We start from the raw sequence: 14,039 nt of genomic DNA, 5'->3' as shown, positions 1-14,039 counted from the left end.
GACAGAAAGACACTCGAGCTTTCGTTCGCGTCTCTCCTCCTTCTTACATTTTTCCTCCAAATCAATAAACAAACAAAAATGTTTGTGATTGCCCGACGATGAAAGGAAAATTGCTCACTATTAGGGAAAATGCAAAATATAAGGAAACAGAAACACCAGAGATACCGTGATTCACGTATCGAAAGTGAATAGATGGATTGTAAACTCCGTACACCTGTTTATTACGCATGCACGAAATCGATCGAATACATATACATATGCTCTACGTTCTATAGCCATGGCTATGAGATTGCCAGAATATTATTTTTCGAACAATTATGTATGCCGATTAACGAATTCAGGTAGTTAGGAATTTATCTTTAAGATCAACGTTAACTTTATCGAAATTTCTCCAAAATAAATTTTATAAATAAATATCTTAATAACCTTAGCGCTAAGTGAGCTATTCTCTACATAGGTATGTATATACGTACATACTTACATAAAATTGTTCGGGCATCGTTACCAATAGCATTATATATTTTCACTTTATTTCTTTGTCTTTGTCAGATCTTCTAAATTCGTAGCCTAACATTTTTCACAAAATTCATGCAAATTTCTAATATATGTAGCTACAAAGCAGATTGCTTTCACGATATTACACGCGCAACACGTTTTTATATATTATAAAATATTTGAACAACGGTCAACGTGGCTTTCGCTACCGACGACTTTCGTCAAGTCGTTTATCTTTTTTATATGTCTTAAGAATATCATCCAGTTTCAAATCTGTAATTTAAGCAATTAATCGGTTTTATTATTTTGTTGTAAATTGATACAGAGCTATAAGCAACGAATAGTGCTTGTTTTCTTTTTCAACAAAGCCAAACGTTTTTATTTACACTTATATAGAGTAATAAATTCCAATTCAAGAGGATGCAGATTGATAGCAGGAATGATTAAAGAATGAAGAGGAGGGCCTAGGTCGATAGAAGCCATTTCTCCAAGAGAACAAGCAACGATGCGTTGATTGTCCCAACCTACACGAGCTAAACCCACTACCAGACTCGATTCCTCCAACACTGTAAAACAACAAATTTCATTTTCCATGGATTCGTTAGAAGCAGGATTATTTGGAAACGATACTTTTCTAGTATCTTACCTGGTTTCTCCTTGGTTTCTTTATTTTTCTCCTCTATGACTCTTAATAATTGCGTAGCAGCTTCTGAGACACTCATAAACTGAGACGGCATATATTCTTTTTTCTTTTTAGCGATACTCTCTATCGTAGGCTCCTTTATTTTAATGTCTAATAAGCACAATGTATGTAGATCTCTCTGCCTATTTGAAATAATTTTCTCGTAAAAACTATTTGGTTGCCAATCATTGTTCCAATAAGGGATAGAAACAGTTTCTCCAAAACGATATAATTGCAAACCACAGCATCCAATTGCGGTCAAAATAGAGGAATTGTGAACAATCTTTACCTGAATCATGGAATAATAAAGACTTTTAATATCGGTTAATAAAATTTGTTTTATTAAAAAAATTTTTCTAATATTTCTTTTATTTGCCTTTATATCTTTCTCACGAGCTCGTAGTATTAGGTCCGAATGTGTAGTGGCACCAAACGGATCACCTACCACCAAGAAAGCAACATTTTCCTTCTCATCCTTCGGCAATATTTCATCCGCATTACTCTCAACTAATTCTCTGTCTGCCTCCAGTATCGAACATCCGTAAAATCGTTCCTAATTTGTTGAAATATGCAATCGTTGGTCTCCTATTATCATTATTTATGTTAAACATTCAATTAATCAAGGAACCAGAGCAACCCTTGACTTTAATCTACCTACCAAATCTTTTAAGCTGGTAGACAAAATCGACGTATACGACTCTAAATAGACACGATCGCACATTCGTATAATTTCGAGACCCTTTACAGTTACATCTGTCGAATCACCAAGGCCTAATCCAATCACGTGTAACATTTTTTTCACGTCTCCCTGAATTATATGCACGATATCGTTTAATAAAAATCAATGCTTTGTTCAAATAACCGGTATAGGGAAATGAACAAGAAAGAAAAAGTCATAAACGTTTGTTGTTGATGATTTTATGTCTCAACGATTGCCCAATGCAATAAGCAACAACGTGCAAAACTATCGAAGTAACTACACAGCCATAAGTAGGTAAATATAGATGTATTACGTTATCGCTACATATGTATAAACGCTAAGGAAGAAGCAACTGAACAAATCTATATATGTACGTGTAGGGTATTTTACATTTATCCCTATTATTTTAACAAAAATGGCGTCAGATTCTATATCGTCGAAGCTAGTATTATTCGCATGCGCGTTATTTGTGCATATATATAATGATGATTTCGAACTGATCGTTTAATTGTTCACTAAACTATGTGCTACTTACAGTAGCGATTGTGTTTTAAATATTCAGTTGTATCGATATTTAATCGAACGTGATCGAGACACACATCTAGTCAAAATACAGCGTGTGTATATATATTTTTAAGAGCTTTTTAATCGTTATTGCGAGTTAGTATGTTAGTAAGTTAGTTGTAGTTAGTAAGTGGTTAATCTATAATCTGCCTAACAGGACGAGGCAGTAATTGTAAACAAAAGTTAATTGGTACGGTTGGTATTGGTAACTGAAATTCGAATTTTAATATTTTCTTTACGGTTACTGCCTCGTCTCGTTGGACCTTCTATACATTTCATTCCTATCTATGTATTAATACTGCAATTTATGCTGCCTCCAAAATCATAACTCAGGTATACCGTGTAAGTGATACGATATGGGAATAAAAAGAGGATGCTGCATAAAGCCTCTTCTGTCCTTGTCTTGCATGCACACTAACGTCGCAATAACGTCACAACTAACGTCTGTGTAGTTTTCTTTTCGTTCCTATATCGTTTTCTCAGATCGCTCGCGCGATCTTCATATGTCTATGGTACGAACACGTTTTTCAATTATATGTTCTATTTGTAGTCTATCTAATAATCGCGTCTACGTTATTTCTTATTACTATTATTATTATGTTATTTTTCATATTAACGCTTCATACACAGTACACTTCCATCACTATTTTCAGTGCTTATATAGTATCAGTAAAATAGAAGAATGGCATTGCAACGTACATCTGTTGCATTACAAATTGTCAACGATTTAAGGAAAATAAATGGGGAAATGAAATTACATTATCGGTCAAGGACAACAACACCTTCAGGTGCTATTCTACCAGAACCAAAAAGAGCACGTTTCGGTTTTTTGGGTGTCATCTGCAGTGTTATGACAGGACTAGTCATAGGAGCTACTTTAAGTAAAATGATGGCTAACTTTCTCGAAGAGAAAGAATTGTTCGTACCTTCGGATGATGATGATGATGATTAATTTATTCTCGGTACGCAAATTAATTAAGGCAAAGATTTAAGTTATTTTTATCAAATTTCTACATCTTATGTTTTTCATATCGAGCCACGACCCAAACATTTGCATGTATCCCTAAATCGTATTTTGCATAAATAAGCTCCTCATTGTTCTTCCATAATCATGTATCATTCAGTGCTATCATTTTATCTTTGCTTGCAAGGAAAATAGACTTCTTCCATGTCTATACATTGTTTTCTGTTTCAAGATCTATGACAACGAGGTATGGAAAAATATAAAATGATGTAATATGTGTGACCTTTGGGCAGCACATGTTTTGCATATATAGTTGTCACAGTAAATCAAATGTACACGGTGCTTTCAGTTTTCTTCTTAGAGTTTTACGTACACAATTCAAGTAATGTATTGTTTATTTCTAATTTTTGCCGAAAGGCAAACTGATTCTGTACATACCTACATGTATGTCTAAATATATTCCTTCGAAATGCATATAGAAAATGTATATACCTAAGTGTACAGACATACAGATATTTTGTAAATATTGTTTCAATGGATTGCAAAATAAACACAATGCAAAGAAACAAGCTCTGGGTATATTTGATGGTTTCAAAAATTACAATATTCCTTGACATTAGAAAGTTTCTTTTTGTGTTTATAACAATATAATAAATTTGCATCATCAGTACTTCATCGATATTCGTTAATTTCATTTTGAAATTTGGTTCGTTGATAAACGTTATTGGGATAATAAGAGCAGAAACATATTATTGAATATTTTATTGAGGTGGTCTTTTGTGTGAACTCCAGCCATGGAAACACTTGGTGAATCTTCGAGATTCTTTTCCTTTTGCTGTTAAATACAATTTACGTGGCCTGTCTGGCTGTTTTACTCGTAAATGTTGGATGTATACCTAAAAATTATTGTAATTAAATTATTTATCTTTATCCAGGAATTTTGCAAATCGGATATTTTTACAATTCATTCAATCCATTTTTACCTGAGCAGATTTATATGCCAATTTAATTTCTACCTCTGAACATCGACTGCCTAACCATAAAAATACTTGTTCGCCATTATCAAGTATCATAATATCGTCATCCGCTAAATCATCCTGGAACAGTATTAATTGATTATAAATCTATTATATATATTATATACATATATAACTTCGCTCTCATTAACACAAACGTAAATTAGTAAATTTATCACATACTTGACAAAAATCGGTGCATTTCTCGCTGATCGTGAAATATCCCTTTTCATTCGAGCATCTGAATAGTCTCGTATAATTCATGTATTCTGCATCGATATCATATGGCTTTCTTCCACCAAGAGCTACCCAAAAAAAGTTATCTGGTTCTTCACCTTCGTTTAAAACTTGTAAACTTATCCATGGCTGTTAATTTCATTTGATAATACAGATCAGATTATAGATTTACTAGTTGAAACAGACGTGGTACAGTAAATGATAAACGTACGTTATTAAACATTTCTTCGGCGATTTCTTGAATCAAACGAGCTTCCTCGATGTCTGCTTTAGAACCAATCCAGGCGTATACTATTCCCGTTTCATCGTCGTTATTGAATGGTACGTTTAAAATGTAGCTGTAGGATAACGGCATGTACATGATTGTATTTAAGTATTGGTAAAGTAAAGCAATAAGTAAAGATGAAGTAATTTTTTCAAAAAGAAAAAGAAGAAAGACAGGAAAAGCCCTTATTTTAACAATCTTACCAAAATGAAGAGTTCAATAACGTAGAATCAGCCGGTATTTGTATCAGCCTGGTACACAATGCACTTCCATTACTTCTTAAGTGATAGAATTCAACCTTGTTACTACCAGAAGCTTTAGGCTGTTTACGCTTGCCATGATGAACAATAAATTTTCGTTTGAAATATGCCAAGAACTTTAAATTTTCTTGTTGTTGATGAGTTCTAACTACTTCCAAATTCTCACCAAATAAAGATTTAAACTTTTTCTGTAAGCTGGAAGCAAATACCTTTCATTAATATTTTATCGGTATTACTATTCATGTGTTCAAATCATTTTATCTTTTCAATTGCAATAGTAATTATTTGTGTGCAATTAATAATAATTCAAAAGACGATTTTCTGCACGCACCTAAATGTAAATGTCAGCCATCCCATATTTCCCGCATCTCGGCCTTGCCAGAAATATACAGTACACTGATAATCCTCTTCGAATTGCTCATCACCATCTTCATTTTCTGTTGTATCTAATGGCTAAAATGGGAAAACGTATCATCAATGATAAAATAAAGGTCTGCTCAAAGTCGATTTAAAGAATGCACAAATTATTACGTACCATCCAGTAACGACATAAAAATACGTAACAATCACCACTATAAAAATGACCTAATTCCTCTTCCGGTAATCGTACAAACTTCTTTCCTTCTAAAACCAACGCTTCCATTCCTTCTAAATCATCGTTCCATTCCGACATCAGTTGTTGAGCTTCCATAAATGACATAGGCGGTTGTCTAGGCATGAAGAGTGCGGCTAAATCCGCCTGTCGAAACAAAACTATTTCACTGGTTTTGGTAGGAGAACGGGTAGGAGGAAGGAGCTCGCGTTATTTTGCGAATCGTTTATAGTCTTAATTTTTTATTTCGCGTACCTTCGTTTCTTGTTGCTTCGCCCATTTAGTAAGGTCTGCCCCAGTTTTCGCGACTGATTCGGCAGTTCTAGTAAAGTCAACTGCTATAACTTCATCCCATCCAGAAAATTTGCATTTGAAGATCTAATTAGAGAAAAGGAAGATATCGTTATAAACTTTCTCTCTCTTTCCCTCTTCCTCACACTTTTCTCTCTCTTTCTCTCAATAGAGTCAACCGAATCTTCTGTATTCCTATCTCAAGTTCATCAATTTTGTACCTGCGACTCAGTTCCTTCTTGTAACCTGGTTACCATTGCGTATTCTGGTCGTTCTATCATGTTAAATAATTCTTGAGAGAGTTTAACAGCCGCTGCTCGTACTAATCTTGTAGATTTTTTGCCAAACCTATACACACACACACACATAACAATTGAAGCATGCACATTGGTGAGTTCATACTGTTCAATATTTTGAGATTATATTAGAAGCTTTGAGTATGTACCAAACGTAAACATCTACATGACAATCCAATATATAAACATTGCGATTGTTTAAAAGCGTGTTGGTTAGTTTCCCATGAGGTACTTCGACTTGTGGCAATTCCAAATATCCCATACCAAGTTGTACTTGATACAGACGTGGCGCAAGTGGTACAAAATTTGCATCTACATGTTCCTATAATGAGAAGCATTAAAACAATAGATTGGTCTGGCTGTAAATAAGATCACGTAGCGTTTGCGATAGATTTCTAGGCGCGTAGCCGTGCCTTAAAAACAATTCAACTCAAACAACTTACGGCAATTGGTGGCAGGTGCGAAATATCTTTGACGTTTAAACACGATAAAAAATCATCCGACTCTGTATTCATAATTTCTGTCATGATCTCTGCTTTATTCTTTCTTTCATTTTTATTGATCTTCTCAGCCATTAATCTCGCCTTTGACTTCAATGTACTCTTCGCTTTTTTACCATACCATATGAAGATCTTGTTGCCAGTATCTAAGACGAATACGAAACCCGGATCCAAAGAATCACAACGAACAGGGACCGGTTCTAAATGGATGGAAGCACCGGCAGCATGAACCCTATACAATCGTGTTATCGATGGCTGGTATGCGCCAACCGAATCGAAAGCAAACACGTTGAACAATAATATGGCAAGGTTAAAAAATTATGGTAAGATATAGTCAGAAAAGTAAGGTCAATAATGTAAATTGAAATTCAACAATACAAACCGTATCTTCGACTGTATAGAAACCGGACGAGGTACGACCTCCTTCGATATATGTAATTCCAGACTCGAACAACATTAGAAATTCATCCGATTCTTCGCCTTGTTCTTCTCTGATTGTACGACATTGCGCGCCCAAATAATTACGTAGATTTACTGCGTGAATTGCAGCACAAGCTCTTTTATCCAACTATAAAGTATTATACATCGATTTGAAAAACGTGACATATTTTCAAGAAGTGTTCTTTGCACGTTGCTATATCGTAAACCGATCGATTATTTCAAACATACATTATACATATTATTATATACCCACCGTAGCTTTTTCTCCTATCCAGAAATAAATTGCCCAAACTAAAGATCCAGCTTCGTCTATTTCAGTCTTCAAAACAATGTAGCAATCGCCTTCGTAGAACTTTCCATGTGCCACTTCTTCTATTTCATTGGGCAAAAAATTCTCTATTTCCCAGACAGATAAACCAGGAACCTGACCAGCATCTTCGTCGAAAAATTCGGAATAATCCAGTGGTGGTTTTTCCAAAGTTTCATCCCATCGTTTGGGTCTTGAAAGCGAAAGTAAGATAAAGAAGACAAGAAACCCGAAATTATCGAACAATGAATCAATCTTTTATAATGCATAAAAACGAATTCTTATAATGCATATTTTCTACCTACTTCAACGACTCTGCTTTTGATTCTTCGCATTCTTTGTCTTTATTTTTCTCCTTTGCTATATCTTTCATACCCTAAAGAAGAAAGAGAAAATTAATCGATTCAAATTACTTGCCCTTTTCGCTTATTTTCCTAATATACCTTCAATATCTTGGCCTGATCTTGATCAGCTTCCTCTTGGTCTCGTCTTCTTCTCAGTCTCATTTTGCGAGCTATTGGATCCTTGCTACCTGAAATATAAGAAATAAACTGTAAAATACGGTTATGAGAAATTAAACAGTGCTCATAGCGTGGTTATTCATGCTCAAAATAATCGAATATATAAGTTTAATATCGCTTATAATTAATTACTTATGATTGCTCAGTGTAAATCACGATCTGGTGTACATATAATATATTGTAAGTAAGAACAGACTTACCGGCAGTCTGAATAGGCGTAGGTACATTAGCGCCAGCAAGCCGCAATTGATGTTGTAGGGAAAAATCGATATTATAAAACTCGATGCCGGAACCTTTTTGAACTTCCATTGGTTTTGGCGGCATCACTAAATTCGGATTATCTCTCAGATCAAGTTGTTCTAGATCGGTAAGAAGATGAATAGCATCTGGTACGGTAATCAACCGATTAGACGATAATATTAATTTCTTTAACGATCCACACCTGAGGAAGGAATACGTGCATTTATGATGCTTGTGGTACTTATGAAAAGTCCTTATTACGTTAATTTATTTTAAAGAAGCATTTTGAAGAGGGAAGTTAATTGGTGTACCTGCATAAACCTTCGGGTATCATTTCTAAACGATTATTAGCTGCTGAAAATACTTGCAACGAAGATAGCTTGCCAATGCCTGAAGGAATACCTTCGAAATCTAACTGATTGTCGTTCAAATATAATCTCCTGAGAGTAACGATTTTACACAGAGAGGCAGGTATCGCGGACAATTTATTACGACATATATTTAATGTTTCCAATTTTGTCCAAAGTTCTGAAATAAAAATATTGCAATACGTCCATCGTGCATAGATTGGCAACAGATATGCAGTAATCATTGAATTGATGTCGCGATAGATAAACCTACCGATTGCTGTTGACAATTCCGTTATTTGATTATCACTTAAATTCAGGCGACGTAAATTCAACAGAGAATAAAGCGCATCTGGTACCCGGGGTAAATTGTTTTGAGATAAATCAAGTTCTTGCAGATTTGTTAAGGTCTCCAAACTTGATGGAATATTGTTTAATGTCCTCTGCGTGTCACACATCTGTAGGGCCATTAAATTCATCAAGGATGGCAATTGTCTGAGTAAAAAAAGAATAAACAATGTCGTGTTTGAAAACTCAACAATGGTTTGCCATATTGATCTCATTTACTATACCTTAATTGAAAATGTCCTAATGGATTATGATTCAGGTTTAAAGTTTGTAAATTTGCTAAGCGACGAGTTTGTGGTGGTAATGTTTCCAACTTATTATTGCTAAGATCCAAGAATAGCAAATCAGTTAGGTGAATGAACAATGTATTAGGGATTGTTTCAATGCTGAAAAGACAATAATAGGATTATTCATTATCGACCATGCAACTGTTTAACAATTTGTATATGTAACACTCACTGATTGTGACTTAAATTCAGATTTAACAAAGATCGAGCTCTTTCCAGTCCTTCCGGTACTTCCTTTAGATTATTATGACTCAAATCCAATGTGGTTAATTCTTCCAGATGAAATAATTCTGCTGGAATGCCACTTGATTTAATATTATTACGTCTTATGTTCAATGTACGAAGGCAACAGAGTTCCGTCAATTCTCCATACAAGCGTTCCAATCTGTTCTTAACTAATGAAAGGTGTTCCTGTTTTTGGATAAGAAGAAAAATTTAATTTTTATTATTTATATTTTACCAAACTATCAATAAGAACCTCGATCATGATAGCTTCATCCTGAACTTTGTGCACACTTAAAAAATAAATGTCCATACGCAGACGGCTTTACCAGCTTCAACAATTTGCCCATTTCTTCCGGAATCTCAGTCAAGTTGGTTTCATCCAATTTCAGCCATTGTATACCAGTCATTAACCGTACAGATTCTGGAAATTTGCCACCCTGTAAAATGTAAAATTGTAACAGTTGAAAACTATATTTCTAAAAGGAAATAATTACTTACACTAAAGTCGTTGCTGCTAAAATCAACTCCTCGTACAAATGGTAATACTCCTGTGTTTGCCATTCTGATCAAGTTTGAAAGGACGTTTTCGTGATTTTATAAATCCTATTTACGTTACGTTCGACGCTTGTAAATCTATATGTAACATACATGTAATACATATATAGCATACAGAAAAATATTTAGATATAAAAATATATCTCATGCGCTTAAGCACTCAAAAATTTTGTTTAAGTATAACGAACGTTGAAGATTAAACAAATAAAAATTATGCACAATTACTAAGAATAGAATATGGAAAATACTAGATAATGTCACAATTTCTTGAACTTCCAATGTAAAAACGGTCGATATCTATTACTTTTTTCGAAAAATTTCCAAAAATTGTATAATCGTTTCAGAAAATTAGCCTTGGATATTAAATAATACGAACATCGTTTATACGTTCATCGAAATACTGTTGGTGACATGACATGAACAAAATACTGAATTTTTATCAAAAAGATCCAATGCAATGACTAATGACATACAGTTCTATTTAATAATGTATGAAACGAACGAGAAAGTGAGAGAGAGAGAGAGAGAGAGAGAGAGAGAGAAACGAAAGGACGGATTAATCTTTTATATCTTCCTATTTTAAATTATTTTTTTTAATTAATTATCAATTTAATTCTGTCTCTTAATATTATTATATATTTATAAAAACATAAATAGAAATATACAATGCATCTATATATTATCAGGGATTATATAGAGATTTATACCCTAAAAATTGTCTAGGGACTTTTTCAGATATTCATCTGAACATGCGCCACTCTAAATACAATTTAGAAACCTCCACGACCGTAGCAAAATCAGAGTTGTTCTCTGCCTGCTTTGCACTGGTGTGAATTTTCTTACATATAATATTTATCTCAATTTACGATGTCCAGAGTAGAAGAAGGTGAATTTTAAAATTTAATTCGTGAAAATAAAGTACATCGTTCATTCGTTTATCAATCGTCAATTATTTTCTTATATGACTTCAGTCGAAGAAGTAGAGCAATTGGATAGCGGCATGGGTAGTAGCGACGCACATTCTCCCGAGGTGAAATCGCTTCTTCCTGACGATGAGGATGACGAAGAGGTATTCGATTTCGATATACAGTGATTACGTATTAATGTGATAAATAAATGAAACTTTGAATTATTACGAGTCGTTACTTTTATGGATAGTAATCATAATTAATCTTCAGGAATTAACCAAATATTTTGTTGCCTACGAATCATGCTTTCCGTGTTGCGGCTTAATCATATTAAATTTTCACTATGAAAAATGTAATATCTTTGAGTTTGTTTTTAGGATGAAAGCTTGGCAGAACGATTATTGGGGCTTACAGAAATGTTTCCGGAAAAAGTACGAAACGTGGGATATAATATCGGCACTTGTTTATGCAGTTGTATGAAAGGTCTGTATTTTTTAATTTCAGATATTCAATGTTACATTACAAATAAATGATACATTTTTGCTGTTTTATAGGATTATATGTGTATTCATGTTCAGCAGCATGGGTATTCTTCAGCTCATCTGCTATTTTATTTGCACCTATATTGTTTGAGATAGAACGAGTACAAATGGAAGAAGCACAACGGACGCAACAGAAGCAGGTCTTGCTAGGACCTAGTAAAGCCATGTCGAACGTGAATGCTTCAAGTCTTCCAATGGCTCCACCAGTTCAGCAATAATAGCAACGATACCATTGATGTTGCATTCAAATTACTATAAGTCGAACATCCTGTTCACTGTTTATATTTATATTAGTATAACTCGAATCTATTCTAATATCTCACTGATATCTACACATTCATAAGATTATCATATTATTTGCTATAAAAATCTAAATGATACATAGAAGAATGAAATGAATTAAAGCGAATTTAAAAATAATATCTACGCTACGTTTATTCGTTTTTCGTTTTAGAATATCTGTTTTATATCAAAATGAATTCACCAACATTTTATCACATCAAATTTAAGCATCGTAATATTTCCTTATAAAATATTAGTAAAATGACACTCGATTTCGTGTAGTGCACCGTTATCTATAATCTGTAAAATCATTAAATCCTTTCGTAATGTTAGCGTCTATAAGGTATCGCATGTTGTATCATAAGACGTTGAATAAACATATACTGAAGAATGTTTTTCAATATTGTCAATTACTATAGAAAACGTTATAATGGTGATAGAAACAAATTTTTGTTTGTAATTTCCAAATATACTTCATGAGTTACGTTTGAAATTTTCAGGTCTTGCTAACGTTTCTTATATTACATTTGTAATTTCCGACATTCAAAGGCATTTTTAAGGGTAACGTTAGGATCTTTCGGCTTCCAAGTAAGTTTTTTACGTTTCCGATTTGGATTCTTCGCTTGTAAGTGCATATTCAACAGACTCTTTTGAAATTTTCGATACCCAATAGGCTCTAATTCGCTTTTAATGAAAATTTTTTTCAAGATTTCTTTTGCAACATCCTTGGGGTAGTTCCAGTTAATATTAAAATAATTTGTGCTGAACTTAAACGTAATTGGATAAGCGGCAAGCGTGCTTCTGGGCCCTTAAACTAAAATAACTATTCAAATGGGCATAAAATCCATTTTATTTCATTATTGTCTAAGTCATTGATTATGTCAAAAAGTACGTCAGACGTTGTAGATCTAGAGAAGAGAGATCTTTTATGTTCTACTACTTTTTTTCGTGGGTCAGTCTCCAGAAAAATCGCAAAAATTATGTTTTTAATCTTTGAAATTTAAACATAATTTTTGTGATTTTTCCGGATTCCTTTCTTTCCATTTTTCCAGAGACTTTGACCCACGAAAAGAAGTAATAGAACAGACACATTTATAAATACACATAAAAGATACATTTTTTTAGGCTTTATTAATAAAGATCATTAAAACACATTTAAATTTCAAAGATTAGAAATTTAAATTTCAAAGATTAGAAATGTGTTTTAAATTTTAGAAATTTTAGAAATTTCTTGACAAATCAGGAAACTGCACAATTGTAAATTTATTGTAATGAAAGTTGATAAATAATGTGTAATAGGAGGAAAAAAGTTTGAATGGCAAAAAGATTGTTCATTTTAACTTTATCTTTCTACAAATAATTTCCTTTTGTATGATCAGGAAACCATCGGCGATAATCTTTTAAAATTTGAAGAACATACTTGTTTTTGCTCTTCATTTTTCATAAATAATTTATTATAGTATTACATTAATTTAACACCTCCCTTTTTCGTATCATTGACAATTTACAGTTATATATTTACGAATTCCAACTCTTTAATAAATCTTCTGTTTTCATATCAAGTTGATGGTTTTGTCTAGAGAATTTGTAATTGCATCCAAATCTTTTAAAAAACGCTTTAGTTTGGATGGAAACGAATTGTTCAATATCTCTCTCAAAAATTTCAGGAATTTCATCGACTTGCAATAATTATATTTACTTTACGCTTTCTGATTCTGTTTCGCGATTTAAGATATCAATCATTCTCTGTTTTAATTTAAGTGAACGTAAAATATGCTCCTTTTCTAGATCTTCAACTTTTATTTGATGCGTTTTTCCCCGTATAATCAATAATTTAAAAGATAATCGAATAAAATCAACTTTATGTACATTTAATAATGTACTGTAATTATTACAAATTGAAATATTATATAAGTCTTATATTTATAAATTTTATTATATTATTTTGGTTATGTTTCGCTATTGTAATATAATTATTTTTGTCATAAACTGGCATTTAGCATAAATTAACACAGTTTTAGGACAAAAACTAGTACCGTATAAGTGTAAATTTACTTTTAGCACGTAGAAAATATAAAAGGTGTAAAAATTGTAAAAATGGTTATTGTAATAAATTGTTGAAAGCATCAATTTACGATAAAAATTAAAACTTATTAAATTTGATTGTGTTATAA

The 14,039-nt window shown here is 32.8% G+C and overlaps 4 protein-coding genes across 10 annotated transcripts; 2 read left to right on the top strand and 2 right to left on the bottom strand.

Moving 5' to 3' along the window:
• Positions 1 to 774: 774 nt before the first annotated feature.
• Positions 775 to 2,191, bottom strand: Dph5 (diphthine methyl ester synthase). The gene is made up of 3 exons (XM_072012276.1): positions 1,836 to 2,191; positions 1,142 to 1,730; positions 775 to 1,061 (listed from the first exon to the last, which is right to left on the bottom strand). Exons 1-3 carry the CDS (start codon positions 1,968 to 1,970, stop codon positions 874 to 876), a joined length of 912 nt encoding a protein of 303 aa, XP_071868377.1. The 5' UTR covers positions 1,971 to 2,191; the 3' UTR covers positions 775 to 873.
• A 147-nt stretch (positions 2,192 to 2,338) lies between these two features.
• Emre (Essential MCU regulator) lies at positions 2,339 to 4,505 on the top strand. 3 transcript variants are annotated; one of them, XM_074111944.1, is made up of 3 exons: positions 2,863 to 2,953; positions 3,095 to 3,403; positions 3,638 to 4,505. In XM_074111944.1, exon 2 carries the CDS (start codon positions 3,124 to 3,126, stop codon positions 3,391 to 3,393), a length of 270 nt encoding a protein of 89 aa, XP_073968045.1. In that variant the 5' UTR covers positions 2,863 to 2,953; positions 3,095 to 3,123; the 3' UTR covers positions 3,394 to 3,403; positions 3,638 to 4,505. The 3 variants fall into 3 exon arrangements, with proteins under 3 accessions (XP_073968044.1, XP_073968045.1, XP_073968043.1); XM_074111943.1 differs by lacking the exon at positions 2,863 to 2,953 and adding an exon at positions 2,339 to 2,494 and having other exon boundaries at positions 3,095 to 4,505; XM_074111942.1 differs by having other exon boundaries at positions 2,866 to 2,953; positions 3,095 to 4,505.
• Positions 3,968 to 10,653, bottom strand: Flii (FLII actin remodeling protein). 5 transcript variants are annotated; one of them, XM_072012220.1, is made up of 23 exons: positions 10,510 to 10,653; positions 10,077 to 10,211; positions 9,905 to 10,015; positions 9,526 to 9,764; positions 9,291 to 9,452; positions 8,993 to 9,213; positions 8,683 to 8,899; positions 8,332 to 8,573; positions 8,054 to 8,142; positions 7,916 to 7,986; positions 7,557 to 7,803; positions 7,245 to 7,430; positions 6,806 to 7,117; positions 6,512 to 6,684; positions 6,288 to 6,414; positions 6,031 to 6,153; positions 5,719 to 5,922; positions 5,515 to 5,636; positions 5,127 to 5,378; positions 4,870 to 4,996; positions 4,605 to 4,787; positions 4,389 to 4,502; positions 3,968 to 4,301 (listed from the first exon to the last, which is right to left on the bottom strand). In XM_072012220.1, exons 2-23 carry the CDS (start codon positions 10,137 to 10,139, stop codon positions 4,167 to 4,169), a joined length of 3,720 nt encoding a protein of 1,239 aa, XP_071868321.1. In that variant the 5' UTR covers positions 10,140 to 10,211; positions 10,510 to 10,653; the 3' UTR covers positions 3,968 to 4,166. The 5 variants fall into 5 exon arrangements, with proteins under 5 accessions (XP_071868321.1, XP_071868322.1, XP_071868323.1 ...); XM_072012221.1 differs by having other exon boundaries at positions 10,382 to 10,517; XM_072012222.1 differs by lacking the exon at positions 10,510 to 10,653 and adding an exon at positions 10,395 to 10,413.
• A 215-nt stretch (positions 10,654 to 10,868) lies between these two features.
• Positions 10,869 to 12,266, top strand: Mge (translocase of outer mitochondrial membrane 22 homolog mge). Its single transcript, XM_072012285.1, has 4 exons — positions 10,869 to 11,019; positions 11,105 to 11,202; positions 11,419 to 11,524; positions 11,596 to 12,266. Exons 1-4 carry the CDS (start codon positions 11,001 to 11,003, stop codon positions 11,799 to 11,801), a joined length of 429 nt encoding a protein of 142 aa, XP_071868386.1. The 5' UTR covers positions 10,869 to 11,000; the 3' UTR covers positions 11,802 to 12,266.
• Positions 12,267 to 14,039: the final 1,773 nt, after the last annotated feature.

Source organism: Bombus fervidus, chromosome 11, assembly GCF_041682495.2.
Source record: "Bombus fervidus isolate BK054 chromosome 11, iyBomFerv1, whole genome shotgun sequence".
Lineage (NCBI taxonomy): Eukaryota > Metazoa > Arthropoda > Insecta > Hymenoptera > Apidae > Bombus > Bombus fervidus.
This window is presented reverse-complemented; position numbering and strand designations above follow the sequence as displayed.